This window comes from Podarcis vaucheri (genome assembly GCF_965113315.1).
Source record: "Podarcis vaucheri genome assembly, contig: SUPER_10_unloc_1, whole genome shotgun sequence".
Classification (NCBI taxonomy): domain Eukaryota; kingdom Metazoa; phylum Chordata; class Lepidosauria; order Squamata; family Lacertidae; genus Podarcis; species Podarcis vaucheri.
In genome coordinates, this window is record NW_028118809.1 from 750722 (window position 1) to 776125 (window position 25404).

At 46.7% G+C, this 25404-nt stretch overlaps 1 protein-coding gene and 1 long non-coding RNA gene across 2 annotated transcripts in view; one reads left to right on the forward strand and one right to left on the reverse strand.

Moving 5' to 3' along the window:
• The window catches only part of LOC309542620, a 301099-nt gene that overhangs the window by 246470 nt on the left and 29225 nt on the right, over positions 1-25404 (forward strand). The window lies entirely within an intron of this gene.
• PIM3 (Pim-3 proto-oncogene, serine/threonine kinase) lies at positions 14641-20818 on the reverse strand. The gene is made up of 6 exons (XM_082242440.1): positions 20040-20818; positions 19300-19409; positions 19080-19130; positions 18238-18601; positions 16770-16946; positions 14641-16436 (listed from the first exon to the last, which is right to left on the reverse strand). The coding sequence occupies exons 1-6, from the start codon at positions 20122-20124 to the stop codon at positions 16252-16254; spliced, it is 972 nt and encodes a 323-aa protein (XP_082098566.1). The 5' UTR covers positions 20125-20818; the 3' UTR covers positions 14641-16251.

Sequence of the window (25404 nt, forward strand, 5' to 3'; positions counted from 1 at the left end):
TTTCATCCAGCAGAAGGCCGCCGCTTCATAATATAACCTTAAGTCCGGCAGGGCAAACCCCCCTCTCTCTTTTGCATCAGTTAATATTTTAAACTTTATTCGGGGCTTTTTGCCCTGCCAGACAAACCTAGAGATGTCCTTCTGCCACTTTCCAAAGCATTCCACTCTGTCCACAATCTGCAAGGCCTGAAACAAAAACAACATCTTTGGCAAAACGTTCATCTTTATAGCTGCGATTCGACCTAACAAGGATAATTTCAGTCTTGACCAAATTTCTAAATCTTTTTTAACTTCTAACCAACATTTCTCATAGTTGTCTTTAAATAAATTCAAATTCTTAGAAGACAGATTAACTCCCAGGTATTTCACTTTTTTAACAATATTTAGTTCTGTCTCTTTCTGGAACCCTTCTGTTTCCATAGCCGTCAAATTTTTCCCTAACACCTTAGTTTTTTGCTTGTTCAGCTTAAAACCCGCCACCCGACCAAATTTCTGGATCAGTTCCAAAACTCTTTTTGTACTGGGTTCTGGCTCCTGTAGTGTTAAAACCAGATCATCTGCAAATGCTTTCAGTTTATATTGTTTCGCTCCGACCCGTATTCCTTGTACCTGCCGATCCTCCCTTATCGTGTTCAGCAAAACCTCCAGGACTGAAATAAACAATAAAGGGGATAGGGGGCACCCCTGTCGTGTCCCTTTTTCAATATGAAGTTCTTCTGTCACCACATTGTTCACTATCAACTTAGCTTTTTGTTCTGAATAGATTGCTTCTATTCCATTCTCAAACCCCCTTCCCACTCCCATCCCTTCCAAATTTTTCTTCATGAATTTCCAGGAAATGTTGTCAAAGGCCTTCTCCGCATCAATAAAAATTAACACTGCTTTGGTGTTGATATTTGTTTGTAAAAGTTCCAAGATATCAATAATGTTCCTGGTATTATCAAACAAATGTCTACCTGGGAGAAAGCCAGCCTGATCTTTATGAATTACTTCATTTAGTACTTTTTTAAATCTGTTAGCCAAGATATCTGCAAATATTTTGTAATCCACGTTTAGGAGTGAGATGGGACGGTAGTTCTTAAGTTGAGTCTTTTCAGTTTCCACTTTAGGTATCAATGTGATGAATGCTTCTTTCCACGTATCTGGTGCCTTCCCTCCCCCCATAATCTGGTTGCAAACCTCCTCTAGTGGTTGTATCAAATAGTCTTTTAACGTCCTATAATACTTGGAGGTGAGTCCATCAGGTCCTGGAGATTTGCCTAACTGCATATTCTGAATGGCATCCTCAATTTCCTGTTGTGTTATTTTACAATTCAAGATTGATTTCTTCTCTTGAGGTAGTTCTGGAAGGCCATTTTCTTTCAAAAATTGTTCTATCTCGGCTGCATCCTCGGATCCTTGTGTGTACAGTTTTTTAAAATATTTCTGGAAACACTTTCTAATTTCTCCGGGTTTCTGGATGTTCTTTCCTTCAACTTCTAGATTGGTAACATAATTTAATTTTTGTCTCTTTTTCAACTGCCAAGCTAGCAGTTTCCCACATTTATTTGCCGACTCAAATGATCTTTGTTTCATTTGTTTAATTCTCCATTCCACTTCTTGGTTAATCAGTTGCGCATATTGTGACTGGTGGAATTTAATTTCTCTTAGAGTCTCTTTTGATTTTGGATTCAGTCTTAGTTTTTTCTCACCGTCTCTTATCTTCTCCAATATCTTGTCTTTTTTACCATTCCAGAGTTTTTTCTTAATCGTATTCTGTTGTATCAGAAACCCTCTCATGACAGCTTTACTCGCGTCCCAGATTGTTCTTTTTTCCACCGAGGTATTTAAGTTGATTTCAAAGTAGTCCTTTAAAACTTTTTGGGCCTTCTTTACAATCTCTTGATCTCTTAGCAGGTTGTCATTCATTTTCCATCTGAAGGAATCGGCAGTAGTAAATCTCATTTCCATTTTCAGAGCGTTATGGTCGGAGCAAGTCTTTGGGCAGATTTCTATTTTTGTAGTCTTAGGTGCCAGCCCTCTAGTTGTCCAAATTTGGTCGATTCTTGTCCATGACAGGTGGGCTTCAGAAAAGAAAGTTCCTTCTTTACCTAGGGGGTTTCTCGTCCTCCATAGATCGATTAAATCCATATTGTCAGTTAGTTCAAAGAAAGTTTTTGGTAGTCTTCCATCTTTAGTCAGATTCTGATTCTGTGACTTATCCATCAAAGTAGAGACAACCCCATTCATATCTCCCATCATAATGATGTTGGAATAGTCCAGATAGTCCAGTAGTGTCTCATGTAGCTTCTTATAAAATTCTGATTTCCCCTCATTTGGTGCGTAGATTCCCAATATCAAAACTTTTTCTCCTTGGGTCGAAATTTCAATAGCCAGGATTCTTCCTTGTTCATCTTTAAACAAAAATTTTGGTGAAAGGTTCTCTTTGGCGTAAATCACCACGCCTCTCTTTTTGACTCTGTCTGATGAGATAAATTCTTGGCCTAATCTTTTATTTGTTAACACCTTCCTGTGTAGCCTGGTCACATGGGTTTCTTGCAAACAAATTATATCCAAATTCTCTTTCTTTAAGATATGGAAGATCCTTTTGCGTTTTTCTGGGGAATTCGCGCCGTTAATGTTCCAACTATACAGCTGCAGAGACATCTTGTGTCAATCTGTTGTTACTCTTGTTGGGTGTCTTCTTTTTTGTCCGAATCCGAGGGTGGTAACACTTTTCCTAACTCTGGTGGTGGCCAAATAGCTGCCGCTCCTTTCTGTAAGTCTTCTCCGTGATCGTGTAGGAACTTCTGGCTGTCCTCTTTCGTTTTGATTTTTATCTTCTTTCCTTTGTATTTAAATGAAAGGCCTTGTGGAAACTCCCACCTGTAAGGTATTCCGTTACCTCTCAAAAGTCCAGCTAGGTCCGTGTAGTTAGCTCTTAGGTCTAGTAATTGTTTAGGAATATCCTTGTAAATTTGTGCTCTTCTGTCCTGGATCACAAGTGCTTTGTTAAAATGTAAATCAAGTAGCTTGTCTCTCTCCTGTTTAGTCCTTAAAATGATCAAACAGTCTCTAGGCCTGTCCTTCCCGGCAACTCTTCCCAATCTAAATGCAGTCGTTATTTTGAAGTCTATGTCTTGATTTATACCCCAGAATTTGGAAAATTCTGCCGTTAGAAAGCCAGTCAAATCCTCTTTCTCAATCTCTGGGATAGAGCGTAATCTCAAATTATTTTCCCTGTTTCTCAATTCCACCAAAGACAGGTAGGCCTGCTGGTCCGTAATATGTTTGTGGAGCGGCCTAACCTCTCCTTTCAGTTCCTCCACTCCTTTGGCTGCAGCTTCTGCTTTCCCAATCGCAGCCTCCGCCAATTTTCGATTTTCAGATGTTACGTCGTTTAAATTACCAATATCTTGTGAGTGCTTAGCCACCTGTTCTGAAAGTTTGGTAATTGAGGATGTGGCTAAATCAATTTTTGCAGTTTGATCATCCACTTTTTTATTCAAAATTGCGAATTGTTGTAGCATTTCCTCTAGTAAAGTGTTAGATCCTCCAGATGCCATATCCTCACCTGTTGGTTGTTCAGCTTCTTCAGCTGGAGTTGTTGGTGAGGGTGCAGTCTGTAAAACAGCAGGGACTGAAGATCTACGTCCCTGAGAAAACAGGGTTGTTTGTGTCAATTTGCCTTTCCCTGCCTTCGACGCAGCTCTTGTTTTCACTCTGTCGCTCATTCCACACCTGTCTTTGGATTCAAGGTCAAACTGTCAAAAGTTTCATGAGAAAGACAGGCCTTGGAGTAAACAATCAAACCACAGGGAGACAAAGCAAAGTTGGTTCCCAGAGAGTTGTAAATCCCAAACTCCACTAGAGGGAGTAATGTTACAGTTCAGGAAAGAAGAAACAAAGTTTCAGTCGCCATTAAAGTTCCTTCAGTTAGGTAAATTAACAGTAATCCTTGGAAAAGACCTTTTCCCTCTGGCAGAGCTCTCACAATGTTGCCACAAGTTTCTTAAAAGGTGCAAAGTACAGTTGTTTAGTTGTATCCAACAGTAATGCCTCTAAATATCCATTTCAGATTTGTAAATGTATCCGCAAAATAGCCTTTTGTCCCGCTGCAAGTCCGGAGACTGGGGGTTTTAAAATCTTTAGGATTTTTAAAAGTCTAGCAGAGGAGAAAGTCCCCAGATGAAGTACAGAAAATAACAGGAAAATAAAAGTAACTTGCCTCCTTCAGTTTCCGACTTCTCTAGGCGTATGATGTCTCTCACTTTAAAAGCCTCTCTGTGCTGCTTCCAGCTTGTCAGATCTTTGCCTTTGATCACTAAGCATCATCGGGAGACGGACTTCCCTTTTCTCGTCTCCCGCTTTCAGCCAAATTCATAGATTTATAATCCAATTTTGAGTAAATCTTACTCACGAGTAGTTGATTTGTAATCCAATGTAGAAGGAAGAAAGGTCGGCGCTCATCAGTAACAGCCGCGCGGCTTCACTCCCGCAGAAAGAGCGATGAACCCACAGCACCGCTTCCCCTCCGCGCTTCTGGAACCCCTTACGGGGTCCCTTCTTCGTTTCGGGGGTCGCTCTTGGTGCCCGCCGGATCCCACGGCCACGAGCTCACTCTGCTCGTGGTTTTTCTTAATGGGTCGTCGCTTTGCCGCAGCGAACGACCCTTTTCTGCGGAGCCCCTCTTCGCAGCGCAAAGAGGACCGCCATTACTTGCTTCGCGCCGCCTCCGGAAGTCGCCAGGCCTTTGACCATTTTGGTTGCCCTCCTCTGGACACGTTCCAGTTTGTCAGTGTCCTTCTTGAACTGTGGTGCCCAGAACTGGACACAGTACTCCAGGTGAAGTCTGACTAGCGCAGAATACAGTGGCACTATTACTTCCCTTGATCTAGATACTATACTCCTATTGATGCAGCCCAGAATTGCATTGGCTTTTTTAGCTGCCGTGTCACACTGTTGGCTCGTGTCAAGTTTGTGGTCAACCAAGACTCCTAGATCCTTTTCACATGTACTGCTCTCAAGCCAGGTGTCACCCTGATAAGAGTTGTTATCCAAAATGACGGGGGGGGGCACCTGGATGGTGTCAGCTGCCCCTGAAAACAGAGATTTTTGGAATATTTGGAATATTGTTTATGATAAGATGAAAAAAAAAAGTTCAAATTAACATTTTTAAAGAAACCAGAACCCTTTCTGTTAGGAATCTTAGGCAGAGACATTCCGAAAAATATAAGAGAAATATTTTTATATGCAACAGCGGCTGCCCGTCTATCAATAGCATCTAATTGGAAAGGGGGAAAGATACCAATGCTAACAGAATGGCAAAATAAATTATTAGACTACGTGAAAATGGCTGAACTAACAAATAGGTTAAGAGCTAACACCAAACAATTATTTTCTCAAAAATGGGAAATGTTTAAGAGATACTTACAAAAAAATAACAGCGACATATTATCTGTGGTAGTGTATGAATGACCCTTGTATACATAAAATATTAAGAAATAAAGGAAAATCGGTACGCTAGGTTGTAAGAAAGTATTAGAAAGTATATTAAATGTAAGGTAATAATTATAAGTACATTCAAAATCACAAATGTCAACTATATCGGGAAATGATGGGAAGTCTATATTTATTTTACCTCAGTTTGTTGTTGTTTTTTATTTTATGTACCATTATATGATTTTAGCTTAGCTGATATCTAAGTGGAATTAGAAGGTCAAATTAACATTCTAGGTTAAACTAATTTAAGAAATATATATATAAGGTAAAGGTAAAGGTACCCCTGCCCGTACGGGCCAGTCTTGACAGACTCAAGGGTTGTGCGCCCATCTCACTTAAGAGGCCGGGGGCCAGCGCTGTCTGCAGACACTTCCGGGTCACGTGGCCAGTGTGATGAAGCTGTATCTGGTGAGCCAGTGCAGCACACGGAAACGCCGTTTACCTTCCTGCCAGTAAGCGGTCCCTATTTATCTACTTGCACCCGGGGGTGCTTTCGAACTGCTAGGTTGGCAGGCGCTGGGACTGAGCAACGGGAGCGCACCCTGCCGCGGGGATTCGAACCGCCGACCTTTCAATCGGCAAGCCCTAGGCGCTGAGGCTTTTACCCACAGCGCCACCCGCGTCCATATATATATATATATATATATATATATATATATATATATAGTATGTATGTGTATGTGTGAAGTTAAATCTGTAATGACATTAATGAATTTCAGTAAAGAATTTTTTCATCCAAAGGAAAAAGAAAAAAGAAAGCAGAGATGGGGAAGAAATTTGTTTCGGCTTGCATTGAAATGCGAGCTTGCCATTTGCACTTCCCGATACACCTGAAATTTGTACTTCTCTGAATTTGGCCATGCTGGTCTCCGGCCAAGCAATGGGTGCAAAAATGCACATATGAGGATAAAGTGTGCATAGAAATGCACATATTAATAATAATAATAATAATTTATTATTTGTACCCCGCCCATCTGACTGGCTTTCCCCAGCCACTCTGGGCGGCTTCCATAGAAACCAAAAAACACTAAAATATCATACATTAAAAACTTCCCTGAACAGGGCAGCCTTAAGATGTCTTCTGAATGTCAGGTAGTTGTTTATCGTTTTGACATCTGATGGGAGGGCGTTCCACAGGGCGGGCGCCACTACCGAGAAGGCCCTCTGCCTGGTTCCCTGTGGCTTTGCTTCTCACAATGAGGGAACCGCCAGAAAGCCCTCACCATTGGACCTCAGCGTCCGGGCAGAACGATGGAGGTGGAGACGCTCCTTCAGGTATACTGAGCCGAGGCCATTTAGGGCTTTAAAGGTCAACACCAACACTTTGAATTGTGCTCGGAAACGTACTGGGAGCCAATGTAGGTCTTTCAAGACCGGTGTTATGTGGTCTCGGCGGCCGCCCCCAGTCACCAGTCTAGCTGCCGCATTCTGGATTAGCTGTAGTTTCCGGGTCACCTTCAAAGGTAGCCCCACGTAGAGCGCGTTGCAGTAGTCCAAGCGGGAGATAACTAGAGCATGCACCACTCTGGCGAGACAGTCTGCGGGCAAAATATTAGTGAAAGGAAAGCACAAAACTGCATCTTCGGGGGAGCTGCTTTACGATAATGTGCATTTTGATAATTGCATAGGAAATGTGTAGATTGGGAGAAAATGCACACTAAAATGTTGATACATTTCCACGAGGATTTCCCCCCAAAAAAATAAAAATGGAAAACTGATGTGGAAATATGGAGAACTGACTGGAAAAATTAAAAATTGACTGATTTGGCCATCCCACTGAAAGCAATCTCTACTGAACTCAGCGGGACATTCTTCTAAGTTGACATGCCTAGGACGGTGTTGTTAGTCACTGAAGCTTTGCCACTGATTTTATCTATATGCCAGCAAACTTATCAGTTTCAGTACCACTAAAAAGTGGCCAGCCCTAATCCAAATGCAAAGGAGTACAGTGGTACCTCGGTTCTCAAACGCCTTGGTACTCAAATGCCTTGGTTCTCAAATGCCCCAAACCCGGGAGTAAGTGATCCGGTTTTTGAACGTTTTTCAGAAGCCGAACGTCCGATGCAGCTGTTGGCTATTGTTTCCGGGGCGCCTGCACCAAACAGAAACTGCCCCTTGGTTTTTTATTTCAGAAGTCAAACGGACTCCCAGAACAGATTAAGTTTGGTGCTTTTGTTTTTGCTATTTATTTTGCATTTTTGTTTTTGAAGCTTTTTCAGTTAATTTGTTTTTGTGACTGTGTGGAACCCAGTTCAGCTACGGATTGATTGATTGATTATGTGACTGCAGAAATGGATAAAAGCCCCCCCATCCAAACAAGGACTACCATCAGTGCAGGTAAGGAAATAATACTAATTTTAATTTTCATCATCTACATCTTATTTATTTTATAGTATAGTACATTGATTACTGCTTTCATTTTATGGAACAATGGTCTCTGTTTTAGGGGCTGTTTTTAAAAGTCTTGAATGGATTAATCCGTTTTGCATTACACTCTATGGGAAAACACGCCTTGGTTTTGGAACGCTTTTGATTTGGAACAGACTTCCGGAATGGATTAAGTTTGAGAATCAAGGTACCACTGTATGGTAGAATTTTTCTCAGTTGCATCTAAAATTCCCTCTTCTACACTATTAAAATACAGGAACATTACCTTCTCCCTGCTCCTAAGGCTGGATAATAAATATAACTCAAATAAAACACATTTGCTTTTGTTTTCTAAAAAAGGGTGAGGGAAATCCCGAGTTGCTTCCAGGAACCCGGAAATATTTCCATTACTGGTTGTGATGGTATTGTTACCCAGCCGATCAGAATAATACTGAGCACCGTGCAGCTCAAGTGAAGCATATCTCATTCAACTGAAGCCGAAGACGTAAGCAGGGAGGCAACTCTGAACTCTTGTTGAATTCAGACGCACTGAAACATGTGCTCACCACAAGGTTTCTAGGTCAAATATTCCAGGGTGACGAATGTCTGTGGGTGACCGCACACATTACCGTAACCGGAACGTCTGCTACGAAGCTAACTCATTCGTCAAATTCCTTTTTGCAAACATGATGTACTGATTGTGGAAAGGCAGACAGGCTCTTTGTTTTTGAACTCAGGACAGAAGCGTCGCAGGTAAATAGATGTCGTCTGCTCAGTTTCCGCCGTGCCCTGGGAGAAGTTAAAAAAGAAAATTGCAGCATTGTTGTCTATCATTTATTTATAATGGAATCCTTTCCTACCTGGTGGAACATTTCAGAAGCCGACCTGCGCTGCTTTTTCCATTCTTAAAGACACCTGTCTACAGGTGTCTGCAAAACAACCATGGCTCTCGAAGACAATGTGCTTCGGTTGGACCAACAGAGGGCGCTCAACTACCATGTGGAAGGCAGTTTAGTTGCTTCGTTACGGCATTATTTTGTCGAAGTAAACATTATTATTATTTAAACGCACTAGGAAGAAGAAGAATGAAGAGACATGGCTTTGGAGATGTATTTGTTGCAAGGGGAGACGGGGACAACAAAACCCTGTGCTTGACAGCTTTTCGTAGTGGAAGCAAAAGTTTGTCCCAGTGAATAGCTCAGTCGGTTAGAGTGTGGTGTGGACAACGCCAAGGTTGCAGGTTCGAATCCTGTATGAGACAGCTGCATTGCAGGGAGTTGATCATCAGGGTCTGTTCCAGTTCTGCAATTCTCTGATCCTAAAGACTGAAATTGACTATATTGAAGCTGTTAAACTGACTGGTGGCAACTGTCGAAGCCAACAGTGCTTGGACAGATTAGATAAGTGTGAAAAGCCAAAGCAAAATCCGGTAAGACCGACATAGGTGGGAGTGATTCCAATGTAAAACCCACATTTCAATAGGAACAGCACAGGGGGCTGTGAGGTCCTAGCAAAATTGGTTGGATGGCAGAGCTTTTCCATTCGGGTTGCTGTTCCTTTCCCTGAACCGGCTCTGGTGCCTTTTAAAGCAGTTTAGCAGGTGATGCTCAAATGATATAAGCCTTAGCTGCTAAATTGCTAAGTGTCAGGTGCCGGAGCAGGTTGCTCAGCAAAAACCGAACAAATGTGGGGAAAAAGAGAGAGAGACTGGAATAGGATTGGCCAGTAAGAGGTTTCACCTGCTAAATCCCATCAGGCACAAAGCTTCTTGAACTGGCATAATAATAATAATAATAATAATAATAATAATAATAATAATAATAATAATTTGTTATTTATACCCCGCCCATCTGGCTGGGTTTCCCCAGCCACTCTGGGCAGCTCCCAACAGAATATTAAAAACATGATAAAACACCAAACATTAAAAAGTTCCCTAAACAGGGCTGCCTTCAGATGCTTTCTAAAAGTCAGATAGTTGTTTATTTCCTTGACATCTGATGGGAGGGCGTTCCACAGGGCAGGTGCCACTACCAAGAAGGCCCTCAGCCTGGTTCCCTGTAACTTGGCTTCTCGCGGTGAGGGAACTGCCAGAAGGCCCTCAGAGCTGGATCTCAGTGTCTGGGCAGAACGATGGGGGTGGAGATGCTCCTTCAGGTATATTGGGCCGAGGCCGTTGAGGCCTTTAAAGGTCAGTGCCAACACAAAATGCTGGGGTGTGGAAGGCACCCCGCTTGTCTTTCCTTCTGAGATCCAGGGGGGTTCCCTTTTGAAGGAGGACACAACTGTGTATGCCACACAGACTGCATTGTGTCCCCTTATCAAGGTTCCCCCTCTCTGGTGAAGTGCAGGATACTGTCCCGTGTTTCAGCCAGATTTAAACGCCGGGGAAGCAATCTTCACTGCTCAATCACCTGGTTCTCAGTCTCCATGGGCAAAAAAATAAAGAAAAAGTTAAAGGACCCCTGGACGGTTAAGTCCAGTCAAAGGTGGCTATGGGATGCAGCGCTCATCTCGCTTTCAGGCCGAGGGAGCCGGCGTTTGTCCACAGACAGCTTTCCGGGTCATGTGGCCAGCATGACTAAACCACTTCTGGGACAACAGAACACCGTGACAGAAGTCAGAGTGCATGGAAACACTGTTTACCTTCCCGCTGAAGCGGTACCTATTTACCTACTTGCGCTGGTGTGCTTTCGAACTGCTAGGTTGGCAGGAGCTGGGACAGAGCAACGGGAGCTCACCCCGTCGCGGGGATTCGAACCACCGACCTTCTGATCGGCTAGCCCAAGTGCCTCAGTGGTTTAGACCACAGCGCCACCTGCGTCCCTCTTTTCCATGGGCAACTGGTGATGCACTCACAAGACGCCCCCGTCCTTTCCCACTTAACAGATTTGGGCATTGGAGAAGACTGTGTTGAGAAGAGATGCTCAAGGTCTGAAAGTGGGAGAGATGCGGCTGTTACAGTATGCGCTTCGAGGTAGATTTGTGTGTGCCAACTTAGCCGCCATGTAATTTAACACTGACCTAGAAAAGCTTGATGCACATATATAATGACGTTGGCTTTCCACTGAGCACAACCAGGAGGGAAAATCAACCTCCACAGTGAAACTGCTTGGAGGGGATTTCTGCTTATCTCCCTCATCTACCACACCTTTCCTTACCAGCTACATTACAGGAGTAGTCTTTGTTACAGGTAGGTAGCCGTGTTGGTCTGCCGTAGTCGAAGCAAAATAAAAAAAATCCTTCCAGTAGCACCTTAGAGACCAACTAAGTTTGTTATTGGTACGAGCTTTTGTGTGTTTTTGACATCTTCATTCTCATACCTTTAGCTTTTCCGGGGAAAACTGCATACAGAAAACTAAAAAAGAGAGAGTAGATGCCCATTTAAGTTAGTTCCTGATATTCAGCTATTTTTGAAGGGTTAAAATGGTTGGCATCCAGTGGCGTAGCGTGGGTTGTCAGCACCCGGGGCAAGGCAAGTAATTTGCGCCCCCTAACCCGTGGATTTGCGCCCCCTAACCCGTGGATTTGCGCACCCTAACCCGTGGATTTGCGCCCCCTAACCCAGGATTTGCTCTGTCAAAATAAAGCCCTCCTTCCCTTGTAAACCAGCAGTAAAAAACTTGTCGGGCCATTTAGTTTTGTAAGAAATAAAAGAAAGAACTCCAGTGTTTCAAAGCCTCATAAAGGTATCAACAGTTCTGCTGGATTAGCACTAATAATTCCAACTGAGGGCTATTATATGAGGCATCGAAGAGTTTCCAAGACTTTTAAGTGCTCAAAGGTAAAGGGGACCCCTGACCATTAGGTCCAGTCGTGACCGACTCGGGTTGTGGCACTCATCTCGCTTTATTGGCCGAGGGAGCCGCCGTACAGTTTCTGGGTCACGTGGTCAGCATGACTAAGCCGCTTCTGGCAAACCAGAGCAGCGCACGGAAACGCCATTTACCTTCCCACTGAAGCGGTACCTATTTATCTACTTGCACTTTGACGTGCTTTCGAACTGCTAGGTTGGGAGGAGCAGGGACCGAGCAACGGGAGCTCACCCCGTCGCGGGGATTCGAACCGCTGACCTTCTGATCGGCAAGTCCTAGGCTCTGTGGTTTAACCCACAGCGCCATCACCAATATGAGCATCTCTTCAGGAGCACTGCAAATGTACAGGAAAAGCACATGCTACCTGTCTTCTCTCTCTCTCTCTCCCCACCCAGATAGATAAACAAACTTTGCATATGGAAAGCTTGCATGACAAGGAAGGGTTTTAAGGAAACTTCTCCCTGTCGTGCAAGGTTTGAAAAAGGGAAAGCATTTATAAACATTTGTAGCCAACTAACTGGAATAGCCCCTCTGAAATTGACAAATTTCAACACATTGACCGAAATTAGGTACTGGGCGACTTGAAACCTCCAGACACACTGCCCAGAGAGGTCTCTTCGTGGCTGGTACCCTAGAGGGTTGAGGGTCGGCCGGTCCGAAGGCCTCAGCGAAAGGCACCTACCAACCCTTGAGGGGCCATGTGGCGTTTGCCCTCCTAGGTGACATCATGCTGGGTCATAAGGAAAGGGTTAAATGAGTGTGAAGCTATTGGCAAGTGGGAACCCAAGGGGAGGAGTTGGAGTTAGAGTTAAGAGTTGTGAAGAAGTCAGTCGGGTGTTAGAGAAGAGAGAGGGAGGATAAGTCTGTGGGTTGGGATAGTTTGATGTGAGAGAGTGAGAGAATCTGTTAAGAGGAGTCAGATAGACAGTTGGGATAAGCAGTTAGAAGTTATTAGGAAGGTATAGGCCAGTAAAGGTCCATATAGTAAAAGCTATGGTTTTCCCAGTAGTGATGTATGGAAGTGAGAGCTGGACCATAAAGAAAGCTGATCACCAAAGAATTGATGCTTTTGAATTCTGGTGCTGGAAGAGACTCTTGAGAGTCCCATGGACTGCAAGAAGATCAAACGTATCCATTCTTAAGGAAATCAGCCCTGAGTGCTCACTGGAAGGACAGATCGTGAAGCTGAGGCTCCAATACTTTGGCCACCTCATGAGAAGAGAAGACTCCCTGGAAAAGACCCTGATGTTGGGAAAGATGGAGGACACAAGGAGAAGGGGACGGCAGAGGATGAGATGGCTGGATAGTGTTCTCAAAGCTACCAGCATGAGTTTGACTAAACTGCGGGAGGCAGTGGAAGACAGGAGTACCTGGCGTGCTCTGGTCCATGGGGTCATAGAATCATAGAATCATAGAATCATAGAGTTGGAAGAGACCACAAGGGCCATCGAGTCCAACCCCCTGCCAAGCAGGAAACACCATCAGAGCACTCCTGACATATGGTTGTCAAGCCTCTGCTTAAAGACCTCCAAAGGAGGAGACTCCACCACACTCCTTGGCAGCAAATTCCACTGTCGAACAGCTCTTACTGTCAGGAAGTTTTTCCTAATGTTTAGGTGGAATCTTCTTTCTTGTAGTTTGGATCCATTGCTCCGTGTCCGCTTCTCTGGAGCAGCAGAAAACAACCTTTCTCCCTCCTCTATGTGACATCCTTTTATATATTTGAACATGGCTATCATATCACCCCTTAACCTCCTCTTCTCCAGGCTAAACATGCCCAGCTCCCTTAGCCGTTCCTCATAAGGCATCATTTCCAGGCCTTTGACCATTTTGGTTGCCCTCCTCTGGACACGACTAAACGACTAAACAACAAGAAGGCCGGTAAAGAAACTAGATTAAGAAACTGACAAGAAAAATTATCGGAAACCATAAATTTGTCAATGCTTATAAAATAAACTTGTTTATTTGGTTTAATGTTAACAACTGTCTGGACTCCGTGTGTACCCGAGAGAAATGGATTGGTGGCAGCGGGGAAGCAATCACAGTGGTGGCACAGGGATCAATAGACGGTCAAACATCCGGGGACCCTGCGTGATTGCCACTGGCCATTGTCCAGGAACTCTTTCTCTGTGCATTTTTGAGCGCACCCCCCCCAAAAAAGCATCTGTGTTTGCAAAAAGTACTGACAAACCCATCCTCTCGCTGTTTGTGTGGGAAGTTTTTAAGGCCCCTGCTTTTCCCTTGTGGGAGCGAGGTGGGGCAAATACCACCAGCTGTCTTGACTCTGTGTAAAGCTAGATTCTCTGTAGGATCAAGAGTGGGAACAACTTATGGGATTTAACCAAGTGGCCATGGTTAGGACCATGGGCTACCAAGTCTCCCACTAGGGAGAACTATGGCAACCTGTTGCATTGGAGAAGTATTTATGCGCAGCTCAGGGAGTGTGTATTGATTTCAGGTGACATCACACTTGTTGCGAAGGCAGAGGCACACGAGGATCTCATGCCACTGCTCGAAATCATGCGAGGATAGAGTAATCTGGCCTGCAGTGCTGGCGGCAGCCATTGTGAAACAGTAACATCAGGCCAAGCTATTTGCTTGCGGCCATTGTGAGGTGGCCTGTAGCCCAGTTCCCATCACCCTCTAGCAGATATGGCAAACTTTTCTGGCCCTCCAGATGTTGTTAAAACTACAGCTCCCAACACCCCAGGCTCTTGGCCTTGCTTGCTAAGGCCGATGGGAGTTGTAGTTCAGCAGGGACCATAGATAGCTCAGTTGGTAGCGCATGAGACTCAATCTCAGGGTCATTGGGCAAGATTCCTACATAACCCTAGTGGTCCCTTCTAATTCTGCTATTCTATTATTCTAGGAGATGGAGGGGCAAAGGTTTCCTTGCAGTCTCTTTACAATTATTGTATCAAGAACCACCAGTATCTGGACAGCTGAGTTCAAAAGGAAGAAGCCACACAGGTTATCTACAAAAAAGGTTTAATTGAAATACCTGTATAAAAAAATATGATCTCCATACATTTCACACTGTTAAACAGAAGAGAGAGAAAATTCATATCCAAGCTGCATAAATGCAACCAGATCACAGAACACACGGCTATTAAAATAAATTAAGGTTTATGACTCTGCCACGCTTCCTTCCAGAGCCAATGCACAAAGACTGTATAATGTCAATAATTTAAAACCCTTCCAAACAGCATTACTTTACAGTTCTGGTATGTAAATAATACCAGACAAAAAGGCATACTGACTAACTTTTAAAGTCACTCTAGTTCCCTTAAATTAGACTTTGTACAATTTTCCATCTTCCAACCCGAAATGAAAAAAACAACAAAAAACCCAAAAAACAGGTATGGTCAGACTTTTTAATTCTTCTTCTTCTTCTTGAAACAAAAAACAAACAAACAAAAAATGGAGAAAGAGACAAGAGAGGAATGCAAAAAACTAGTTGTGGACCAACCACTCTTGTCACAGGAGCAAGAGAGATAAAAAGCACAGTGTTGGAATAATTCTACACAAATAAATTAGCTAAAATAAATATGGTCACAGATTGGGACTGTGAGAGGTTTTCTAAACTCCAGACAATAAATAAAACCGTATAATACATGGGGAGGAGGGAGGAGGAACAAAAATTTACAGAAACACATTATACAGGTATGGAAAAAAAACACACACACAAAGTCCTTGAATATTGCATTGATTGTGCATTTAACATGCCCATACATACATTTTTTATTTTTTTAAGACTTGCAGGTTGGGGGGGAGTTGAGAAGGGGCCTTTTTGTGTGTGTTTGTGTGCCCAGTGGAAGAGATGATGAAATGAAGTTTTGAGTGAGTGTTCCTGATAAAACAGATGAGAACATGTGCAGCCTACTGGAAACAGAGTGGGGAGCAGCAGAGGTCGTCTTGGAGGGGGGAGTTGGAGGAATGGGGAAAAGCGTGGGGTGCGGGAGGGGGGGACAGGGGACTGGGAAGGAGTGAAATGTCTGTGTTCAAGTATTCCATCGCCAGAGGACGGGACTACTTCATTCAATCACTGAACATGTTTTCCCAGGGCATCATAGAAGTTGCTCTCCGCAAGCACCTTTTGCAGCGGGGGCTCGAGGGAACATGATCCTATCATGCACGGGGTCCTCTTTGGACATACACAGCTCAAAAAAGAAAGTCCCACTGAAGCAGCTTTCAAAAAGGCACTCAAAAAAGCAAATAAAATCTAGTCCAGGCTCTATGAGAGCAAAAAGGTTTTCACCGTGTTATTTTGAAAGAGGTCACTGCTTTTGCCTTAAGGAAAAAATAATAAAAAGAGGGCAGTCTTTGACTAAGTACTGGCCCCGCAAACTCCCAAACAACAGCGTTTCCAAAGGAAATCTCTCGTTCCAAAGCAGAAACCGGCAAAAAAGGGGGGAAATAAAAAAATCAAGTCCCTCTGACAAAGATTCAGACTACAGGGTAATGAATGCAAATTTTTTTCCCCTAGCCCCTCCTACATATGGCAGCAGCAGTAGCAGCACTCTGGTCTCCTCCCCTCCCGCCCCGCCCCTCTCATGGCTCCACCCCTCCCGCCGCAAGGTCCTCGGCAATTTCACAGGCTCTCGTTGCTCGAACTCGTGCTGGAAACATCCGTGTCAATGGTCCGTAGCCGGATGTCGCAATCCTCTGACTTGGCGACGTCCGACTTGTGCATCCAGGGGTGGTCAAATATCTGCTCGAGGGTTGGCCGGTCCGAAGGCCTCAGCGAAAGGCACCATTTGATCAGCTGTTGGCATTCTGAAACGCAAAAAGGGAAGGCGAATGAGGAGGAGAAAGGGGTTAAGGTCTCATACGGTTGTTTTCAGATTACAAAAAGGCCAAGAATTGGCAATGGCCTATGGGGGCCACCCCTTCCATGCCTTTTAGGGGCCCCATGACAACGGATCAAAACAATATCGACTTGATCTCGGTTGACAACGCGATCAATGGTCAACGTCTGTTTTGGCTAGTGATAAAATTGGCTAGTTAAAATGGTTTGCCAGTAAAATTAAAAACGTATTGGGAAATAATTTTGTGATTTCGACTGCCGGGGGGTGGGGGTGGGTTGCGTTCCTCCGACGCCTCACTTACCAGGCGAAATTCTTCTCCTGAAGTATAGCCTTCCCCTCAAGATTTCTTCGTCTTGCTCGAAGGGGATATCGCCGCAGACCATATCGTATAGGAGGACGCCCAAAGACCACACAGTGGCGGATCTCCCATGGTACCGGTGGTACCGGATCCATTCCGGAGGGCTGTATACTCGTGTCCCTGCGATAAAAGACGGCGAGGTTTGTTTTACGTTGGCTGAACTTTCCGTCGAGATCAAGCAACAACCTGGGCGCATGTGTGTATATTTTTAAAAGCGAGCCCCGTTTTTGTTAAAAAAAAATCCACACCACGCACGCCACACGTAGGCTGGAAAATTCTAGAGCTTATATCATGCCTAGTATTAGCTCACATTTTAATCTGGCCCCCGAGGTGGTTCTATTCCCTCACAGCGGATAGCGCAGATCTCCATCAGCTGACTGTTTACTAACATAAAGCTCGCTTTCCCAGAGCACGTGGCGTCTGCTGCACCGCACCAAAAATAGACACAAAGGACAAAGGGAGAGAAGGGGAGGGAAGGGAAACAGAGGGGAAAAAAGGTGAAACTCGGGTCTCGCTTGCTATATATAGCTAATCGGCTTTGATCGGTTCCGAAAGCCCGTTCAAACCAGCCACTTTCCTTGTGAAAATAAATCAATGAGGATAATTTTTTTTTTTAAGGAGCAGAGAAATCTGCCTCTCTGCGTAAGAGGTTGCTAGCAACTGCCCTCCCTCTGCACTGAGCTGTTACTTGGATACCAAATTAAAAAAAAAAAACCTCCATTCGTGATGCTGAAGGTCACATGGCCACGAGGCTCCGGTTTCACAACAAACAGATGCTAAATGCTGCAGCTGACTAGAGAGAGAGGTGGGCAAGGAAGGAGCCCCCCATTGATCTCTCCCTTTCGCCCCAGGGAGGAGGGGGAAAAACAAAACCCCTTTCCCCACCCATAAGGGGAAAACAGCAACAGTAAGTTTGAGAAGCCCGTTCTCCTTTTAACTTGAAAGAAGGGAGGGATAACTCCCTCTCTCCTCCTCAAATCTGCAATGCAGGGTTTTTCTAAAGCATCGTCTGGGAAAGAGGAATGGGGAAGAGTGGGTGGGTTTGAAAAGGGGGGGGGATATAAACCCAAGAGGGTCACAGATGGAAAGGTTGGCAGAGGCAACGCCTGAGTCAACCGTAAACACGCCGCCCTCTAGGAAAATGCCTTTTTTATCCTTCCGAAGGCAGGGGAGGGAAAAATATAATTATATATAAAGTGCTGCGTCACAGCCTGGAATCGCTTCTCTTCCTACGCAACTCGACGCCCCCCCACAAGCCGCCACTGGTGCGAAGGATTTAATTGCCAGATCTGTTACTGGCTGCTACAGCAGAAATATCTCGTTGGTGGTAGGTGGCAAAAATGTGACTAAGAGAGAGGAGGGAGAGAGAGAGAAATTGAGAGAGAGGTTCTGGGTGGGAGGGGGAGCCTACCATCGAAATCCGTGTAGACGGTGTCCTTGAGGAGGGCTCCGGAGCCGAAATCGATAAGCTTCAGCTCCCCTGTCCTCAGATCCACCAGGAGGTTCTCATCCTTGATGTCTCTGTGGACCACGCCGCAGCTGTAGCAATGGCGAACCGCCTCCAGGACCTGTCGGAAGAAGCCTCTGGCCGTCTCCTCGTCCAGGGCTCCCTTCTCGGTGATGAAGTCAAAGAGGTCCTTCACCAATTCGGGCCGTTCCATGATGATCAAGTAGCCGTCGGGCCGCTCGTACCAGTCCAGTAGCTTGATGACCCCGCGGAACCCGGACCCCACTTTCTTGAGCAGAACGATCTCTAAGGGTACCATAACTCCACCCTGAAAGCAGCAGCAGGAGGAGGGAAGAGGGAGAGAGGGGGGGGGCAAAAGGAAGACATGATGAAGCTTTCGGAATATCAAGAAGGGGAGGCGGGGAAGGAAGGGAAACCCCCCCTTTCTTGGCCATCTGAAAAAACCAATCGCGGGGCTTCCTGCAAATGGAAACTCCAGCAGAGCAGGGAGGCTGGAGCGAAGGGGAAGCCCAAAGACTGCTCTCTCTCCTGCCGCAGTCAAAAGGGGAGGGCGGGAGGAGGAGGAGAAACCCCGCCAAATCTCCCCCCTCCCCGGAAAAAACGTAAACAATAACAGAGGCCGGAGAGGAGGAGATGGTAGCGGCAGCAGCCTGGAGGGAGGCGAAAGGGGACCCCCCACGAAACAATAGCTAGCCCTCCATTATAAATGCAGTTGAGGGGGGCAGGGGGGGGGAAGCAGAGCAAGGGATAGCACAAGGTGTTTTTTTGCGATTCGGGATACTTACAATCGTGCCCCATTCCGTCACCCTCTCCCTCACGACGTGTTTGACGGCAACCTGGGGGGGAGGAGAAAAAGAGGGGGTTAGGGGGCAACCGGGTGGCACGGGGACATCGCCTCGCTCTGGGAGGGGCCGTGGCCGGGATTTCCAGCCACGCACGGTGGGAGGGGGGGCTGCGGGGGTGGAAGCAGCAACAAAAGCCTCGTGGTCGGGAGTCTCATCTTACCGGCAAGCCATCGGAGATGCGGTTCCCGGCATAGACGGTGCCAAATCCCCCGCTGCCCAAGACGGAGCCCACTTGATAGATCTTATCGAACGGCTCCTTCTCCACTTTCACTAAGAGGCGGGAAGGAAACAAGAAGGGGGGGTTAGAAAGGGGGCGACGTCTAGATGGATCACCGAGGGCACCTTAGGGAGAAGGGGGGCCGTCTCACTCCAGGGAGAAAACACACACACAACACACCGAAACCGTCCTCGAAACAAGAGCCACCCACGAAAAGGTCGCAAGTGGAAATCACCCCAACCACAAACTCCAGCAGGGAGGAAAGCCAGTTGCAAACAAGCCCGTTTGACGTGGGGAAGGGGTTTTCACGTGTCCTTCGCCTCTCGCATTCTCGGGAGGAATTCTCCCCAATCGCCACCGCTCCCAGCCATGTTGATAGGTAAGGATGCCCCCAACCCAATCCCCCGACGTGGGGTGGGGTGAAATAAAAGCCACATAAAACCCAACCGCGAGAACTGGGTTATCCAAAATCGGGTGTGTTTCTACACTCGCAAAACAGCTGAAAATCTAGCCCCACTGCCGAGATCCTGGTCAGAAAAGCTGCCGCAGACCCAGCGACGCAGAAGGCTTACAGAGCACATACATCTCTCTCTCTCTCTTCCCGCGCAGAAGAAAAAAATAAAAATAAAACCGACCCCCCCCCCGGGAAAAAGGGAGAGAAGCAAATGTCACGGGTTGTTTACCTGGTTGGAGGATCTTGACCGGTAAGTGGTCCATGCTTGTTGGGTTGCAAAGGTGAGCGAGGGATCCGAACTTGGAGAGTAACATCTTCCAAAAAAAAGGGGGGGGGACGGCTGGAAGGGTGGAGTAGGAAAAAAAGGGGGAACCACCACCGCGATGCGGAGATCCGACGCCCCCCGCTCCCCTCGAGGTTGTCAAAAGTCAATGGGCAGAAAACGGAGGAGGGGAGGGAAAAAAGGGGGGAGGACGATGACCAACACCCCCTTCCCCCCAAAAAACAGCTGATGAGCGCAGATGAGAAAGGCCAGCGACGGAGGCTCTCTCTCTCCCAAGACTGGAGATCGCGACTTGTAAGCAGCTGTCGAGGGTGGTGGGGATCTTGCAGATCTCTTTTTCCCCACTCTCTGATGGAAGAAAACACCCTCTCCAAAAATATATTGGTTCCCGGAGACGAGCAGAGAATCCCAGACGAAAACAGAGGAGGAGAAAAGGAACAAAAAAAACCCTATATATGTATATATTTATTTATTATAAATATAGAAGGAAAAACAATGATCTCTGTTGCTTGGTCCAGGAGCCACGAATTGTTGTTGGTTTTGGGGGGTGGGGGAAAAAAAGGATCCCACGCGAGACGAAAATCCACTCGGCTGGAGCCCGCGCGGCTCCGAAGTCAATCCAGCGCCGCAAGGGAGGCGCGCAGCCCAGAAGCAGAAGCAGCAGCAGCAGCAGCAGCGACTCAGCCTCTTCCCGGCAGCGCTCGCCTGTTCTGAACACTTCGCTCCGCGGCGCCGCCTCTTCTTAACTCTCGATATTTCGCTGCGCACCCGCACATTACGGTAATATCCCTCCGCGAGGGAACTGGCTGGCGGTAGGGACGCGCGGTGTCCTCCCCCGCCCCCACCCTCTAACCCCAGATCTCCGCCGCTAGGAGTAGATCCGAGAGGTGGGGCGGGGGGTTGCGGCTGACTTCTCTCCCTCTTCTTTCCTCGGCGAGCTGGGGCCGCTGCGGCTTTCGGGGCGACCGCCGCCCCCGGTGCTCCCCGGGACTATTTGCTGATAGTAAGAGAGACGCGGAAAGTTACACCGTCTGAAAAATTCTCATCACCGGAGGCGGGGCGAGGGCGAGAAAAAGGGAAGGTTCTCATCTCATCTGCATGCGCTGGAGCGCGGCGCCCAATGAGAAGGGCGGCTTTTCTCGCCGCAGCCAGTGGAGGGGAGCCGGATTTGCATATGCATGAGCGGGAAGAGGGCGGCTTACGAGCGCAAGGGCGGGAATTCCTCGGCGCGCCTTTTCTCGGGCGGCGATGGGGAAGGTCATTCTCCGCGGGTTAGAGACGCTGCGTCTGCAGCGGGGCGGGGCGGGTGGGGGCAGGCGGGCATGCGGTGGGGGGGGGGGCGACAGCCAGCCGCCATCATCACCAGGCTGGGATAACGCGCAGCGGGCTGGGTCCTTTGCATTATTATTATTACTACTACTACTATTATTATTAGTGCTGCTTTGTGCATTGCAATTTGCAACCCTAACTTCCACACCTCCACCCCCAAAAAAGCAATCCGCGCCATTTAGCAGCTCCCTTCCACGGATCGCGAGCCTTGCTGCCGCAGCACTTGACTCCTGCCAGGCTACAGTAGCACCTTAGAGAGAGATGCGTTGCACTCGTGGTGCGATGCCCAAAGCGCCGGGAATGTTATTGCCCGCGCACATGCGCGCGCTGTTTTGCAACCCGTAAGCAATGTTGTGATTTAAGGCTCGAGACGTGGGGGGGGGGGGATCTGCATCGTGGGGCGGCCGTGCTTTTTCTCCAGGGCGGTGCATCTCTGTTTGCCCCCGTTCTATTCAGAGAACCCCCCCCCCAATGTGCGAAGATTTGCAACATGTGCCAAAATGGATGCAACCTTGTTTGAGAGCTTTTTTAAAAGCTCTTGTGCATTGATAGCTGCACTGCTCATTGCCAGCACCGTATTAAATTCTGCAGATTATATCTGCGCTTGCATTTTTAGACGGGGGGTGGGGGTGGGGAGCGCCTGGCACGTTCCCTCCCCCTGCAGATTTGGGACCGAAATATACCAACTGTTTCAAAAGCACGGTTATTTTGCCTGGCAGCGCCCGCCGCTGAAACTACCCGGAGCCACCCACCCACAAAGAGTCTCAGAGATAGCCAGCAACATGCACGCGCCGCAGCGTCTCACGTTTGAATTCTTTCTTGTCCTTAATAGGCGTCTCATTGACGTCTGGGGCAGAGCCCGTGCACTTTCCTTCCTCTTCCGCAGGGGGCGCCAAGGCTACGAGGAAAGGCTCGCCCGCCTCCCGACGGGCCAAAGGAAAGCCACATGGCTGCGTATTATATATCTTGAGCTGCCAAGGCTCACGCGTTTGGAAAAGCAGTTTACACATTCCAGTTTAATTTCTAAAGCAGTGGGAACAAAAGTCGGGGGGGAAACCCTTCAGTTTTTATGCAGAATACTTTTGCAGCCTGCTTCTGCAAGACATTTGAAGAGCTGGACTGGCAGAACCCAGTAGTTCCCTTGCAAAGAAGAGTCTTAAGGGATGGTTATTTTGTTATACAGTGGTACCTCGAGTTAAGAACTTAATTCGTTCCGGAGGTCCATTCTTAACCTGAAATTGTTCTTAACCTGAAGCACCACTTTAGCTAATGGGGCCTCACGCTGCTGCGCAATTTCTGTTCTCATCCTGAATTAAAGTTCTTAACCTGAGGTACTGTTTCTGGGTTAGCGGAGTCTGTAACCTGAAGCGCCTGTAACTTGAAGCGTCTGTAACCTGAGGTACCACTGTATAGGATGTGGGGCCCTTCTGAAGTAAGGACCTTAAGAAGCTGGTTTTGCAGGTGTACATTGCAGTTTATGGGACATTGCACCTAGGTTTTCGATGGGAGATTTAAAAAAACGAAACAAAAGCCATCTTTCCCATAGGGCTTAGTGGTGTGTCGCGCCTGGGCGCCGGCCTCTCAGGGGTGCCCCAGCGAATGGGGGAGCTGCGCGGCTTTGCTGGCGTGCTCCCCTTTCCCTGCATGCCCGCCAGCTGTGCACTGTCAACCATATGCCTGGCTGGCGTGCAGCTTGCATCCCAAGCCACGGGAGGAGAGCGATTCCTGCAAAGGCTTAGGATGGAAGCTGCACCCCGCCAACTTTATGGCTGGTGGGCGCGCAGCTTCCCTCCCAAGCCTCTGTGGGGATTGTTCTCCTGCAGCGGCAAGGGGGGAGAGTTGCGCCCCCCCCCCATGGCTGGCAGTGCACAGCTCCTCCCCCCCACTAGCCGTGGTAATTTGGGGGCGCTGGGCGGATATTTGCACCCCCGCGCCACATCTGCTAAAGACGGCCCTGAGTAGCAGCTAAGCTACATTGAACGTAGGTTTTTGATGGGAGATTTTAAAAAAACAAAAGCCCTAAGGAATACTTGTATGTCAAACCACTTTGTCAGGGCTCCTCCAGATGATCTATTCATTGAACGTTAAACCAGATTTGCTTGCACAAACCCTTAGCACAGGGTAGATGATATTTACTGAACATTTGCCGTGATTGACTTCTGGCGTGATCATATGACTTCCTGTTAATCTTTCGTTTGGACATCACTTTCCCCCCAGCGTTTACCTAAGTGCAACAAGTCTGCTTCAAGGGCAGCAGAGGAGGATCAGAGTTTTCCTTCTAGCTTTCCTTACCAGCCCCATCTGCTACTCACTTCCTTCTACAGCATGAGCAGAAACCCCCTTCCTGACTGTTGCGCTTGCTATTGCAGTGGCTTTCGACCAGTGTGCCTTGAATGATGTTCAGGGATGCTTGCGAGCAACTCTGGTCTTTCTCCCTCCTCTGGTGCCCTCTCACATCTCTGCCTCCTAAAGGTTTGTCAACAATGTCTAGGCAACACATGACCATATAGAAACTCTTTATAGAATTCCTTCAAACCATAAAAAGTTGAAAATGAAATCTTTAGTCTCAAAATCTCTGAAAATCTTTAAATGAAGTGAGGTACCAAACTTTGTACAGTGAAAGACAAGCTATGAAGCTTTGTGTATTCAACAAATATGATGTCCAACACTGAACAGTGATTCTGGATATTGACTACTGTTTCATAGAATTCTTTGTCAGCGTGGTGGGTGGATATAGAATGCTTCGTAAAGGTAAAGGGATCCCTGGCCATTAGGTCCAGTCGTGGCTGACTCTGGGGTTGTGGCGCTCATCTCGCTTTATTGGCCGAGGGAGCCGGCGTACAGCTTCCGGGTCATGTGGCCAGCATGACTAAGCCGCTTCTGGCGAACCAGAGCAGCACACGGAAACGCCATTTACCTTCCCGTCGCAGCGGTACCTATTTATGTACTCACACTGGTGTGCTTTTGAACTGCTAGGTTGGCAGGAGCTGGGATAGAGCAACGGGAGCTCACCCCATCACGGGGATTTGAGCTGCTGACCTTCTGATCGACAAGCCCAAGAGGCTCAGTGGTTTAGACCACAGTGCCACCTGTTTCCCTTTTCATTCTGAGGTATGGGACTGTATGCCACCAAACAAGAGACAACCGGTGGCATTAGTATTTTTGTTGTGCCGTATGGCTCCATATGGGTTAAGGTTATTCTTCCCAGTGATTTCCCAAACTTGCTGATAGCATTAGCTAGCAGCATTTTATATAATGCTGATAGCATCGTATCAAATTTAAACCAGCCAAATCATATAGCAGATGGGGCGTCCTCGGCTGCAGCCATGGCAGATCAGCCACCCCAAAGGCCCGGGTGAAGAGGCACGACTTCAGCTGATGCAAAACCCATGCGCCGATTGTGCCATCTGTCATAAGCAAGCTTGCATGAAGCCATGTGCTCAGTTAGCTCCAGGCAAGCAAACAGAAAAGTTATTGTAAACTGAGTGAAAAAAACAAAAAACTTTCCCTCCCCCATACCTTCCAGGTTGCTAGATGTGCCTTTATATTGCTGTTCGTGGTCAGTGGGGTAGTAAAAGTGCTTTTATGGGCTAGTGTGTTTTTAAAAGGCATTCTTTGCAATGCTGAATATCACAACAGCAGGGACATTCCGTAATGCATCCAGTGCCCTTTTTATAATGTGTTGTGTGTGTGTGTGCTTATTGGGTTGTTTTTGTTTTGATTGCGTATTTCTTGTTTGCGATTTTATCCTGCGAACCTCCTGAGACCTGTGGGTATAGGGCGGTATAATAATAATAATAATAATAATAATAATAATAATAATAATAATGGCAAAGTTAAAGAAACAGAAATATGGATTGGTTGAGAGCCAAATGGGTATGAAGCTAATCTCATCATTAGAAAACTTGACTGTATTTTTTAATAATAATTATTAATATGCACATGAGAGGGGAATTAGACTGCAGAATGCAGAGGGAAATAC

Coding starts and splice junctions, on each gene's coding strand:
- PIM3 (XM_082242440.1), bottom strand. CDS start 20,124: ATGTTACTCTCCAAGTTCGGATCCCTCGCTCACCTTTGCAACCCAACA. Junction 19,410..20,039: donor GGTCAAGATCCTCCAACCAG/GTAAACAACCCG, acceptor CCCGCCTCTTAG/TGAAAGTGGAGAAGGAGCCG. Junction 16,437..16,769: donor CAGGAGAAGAATTTCGCCTG/GTAAGTGAGGCG, acceptor TTTGCGTTTCAG/AATGCCAACAGCTGATCAAA.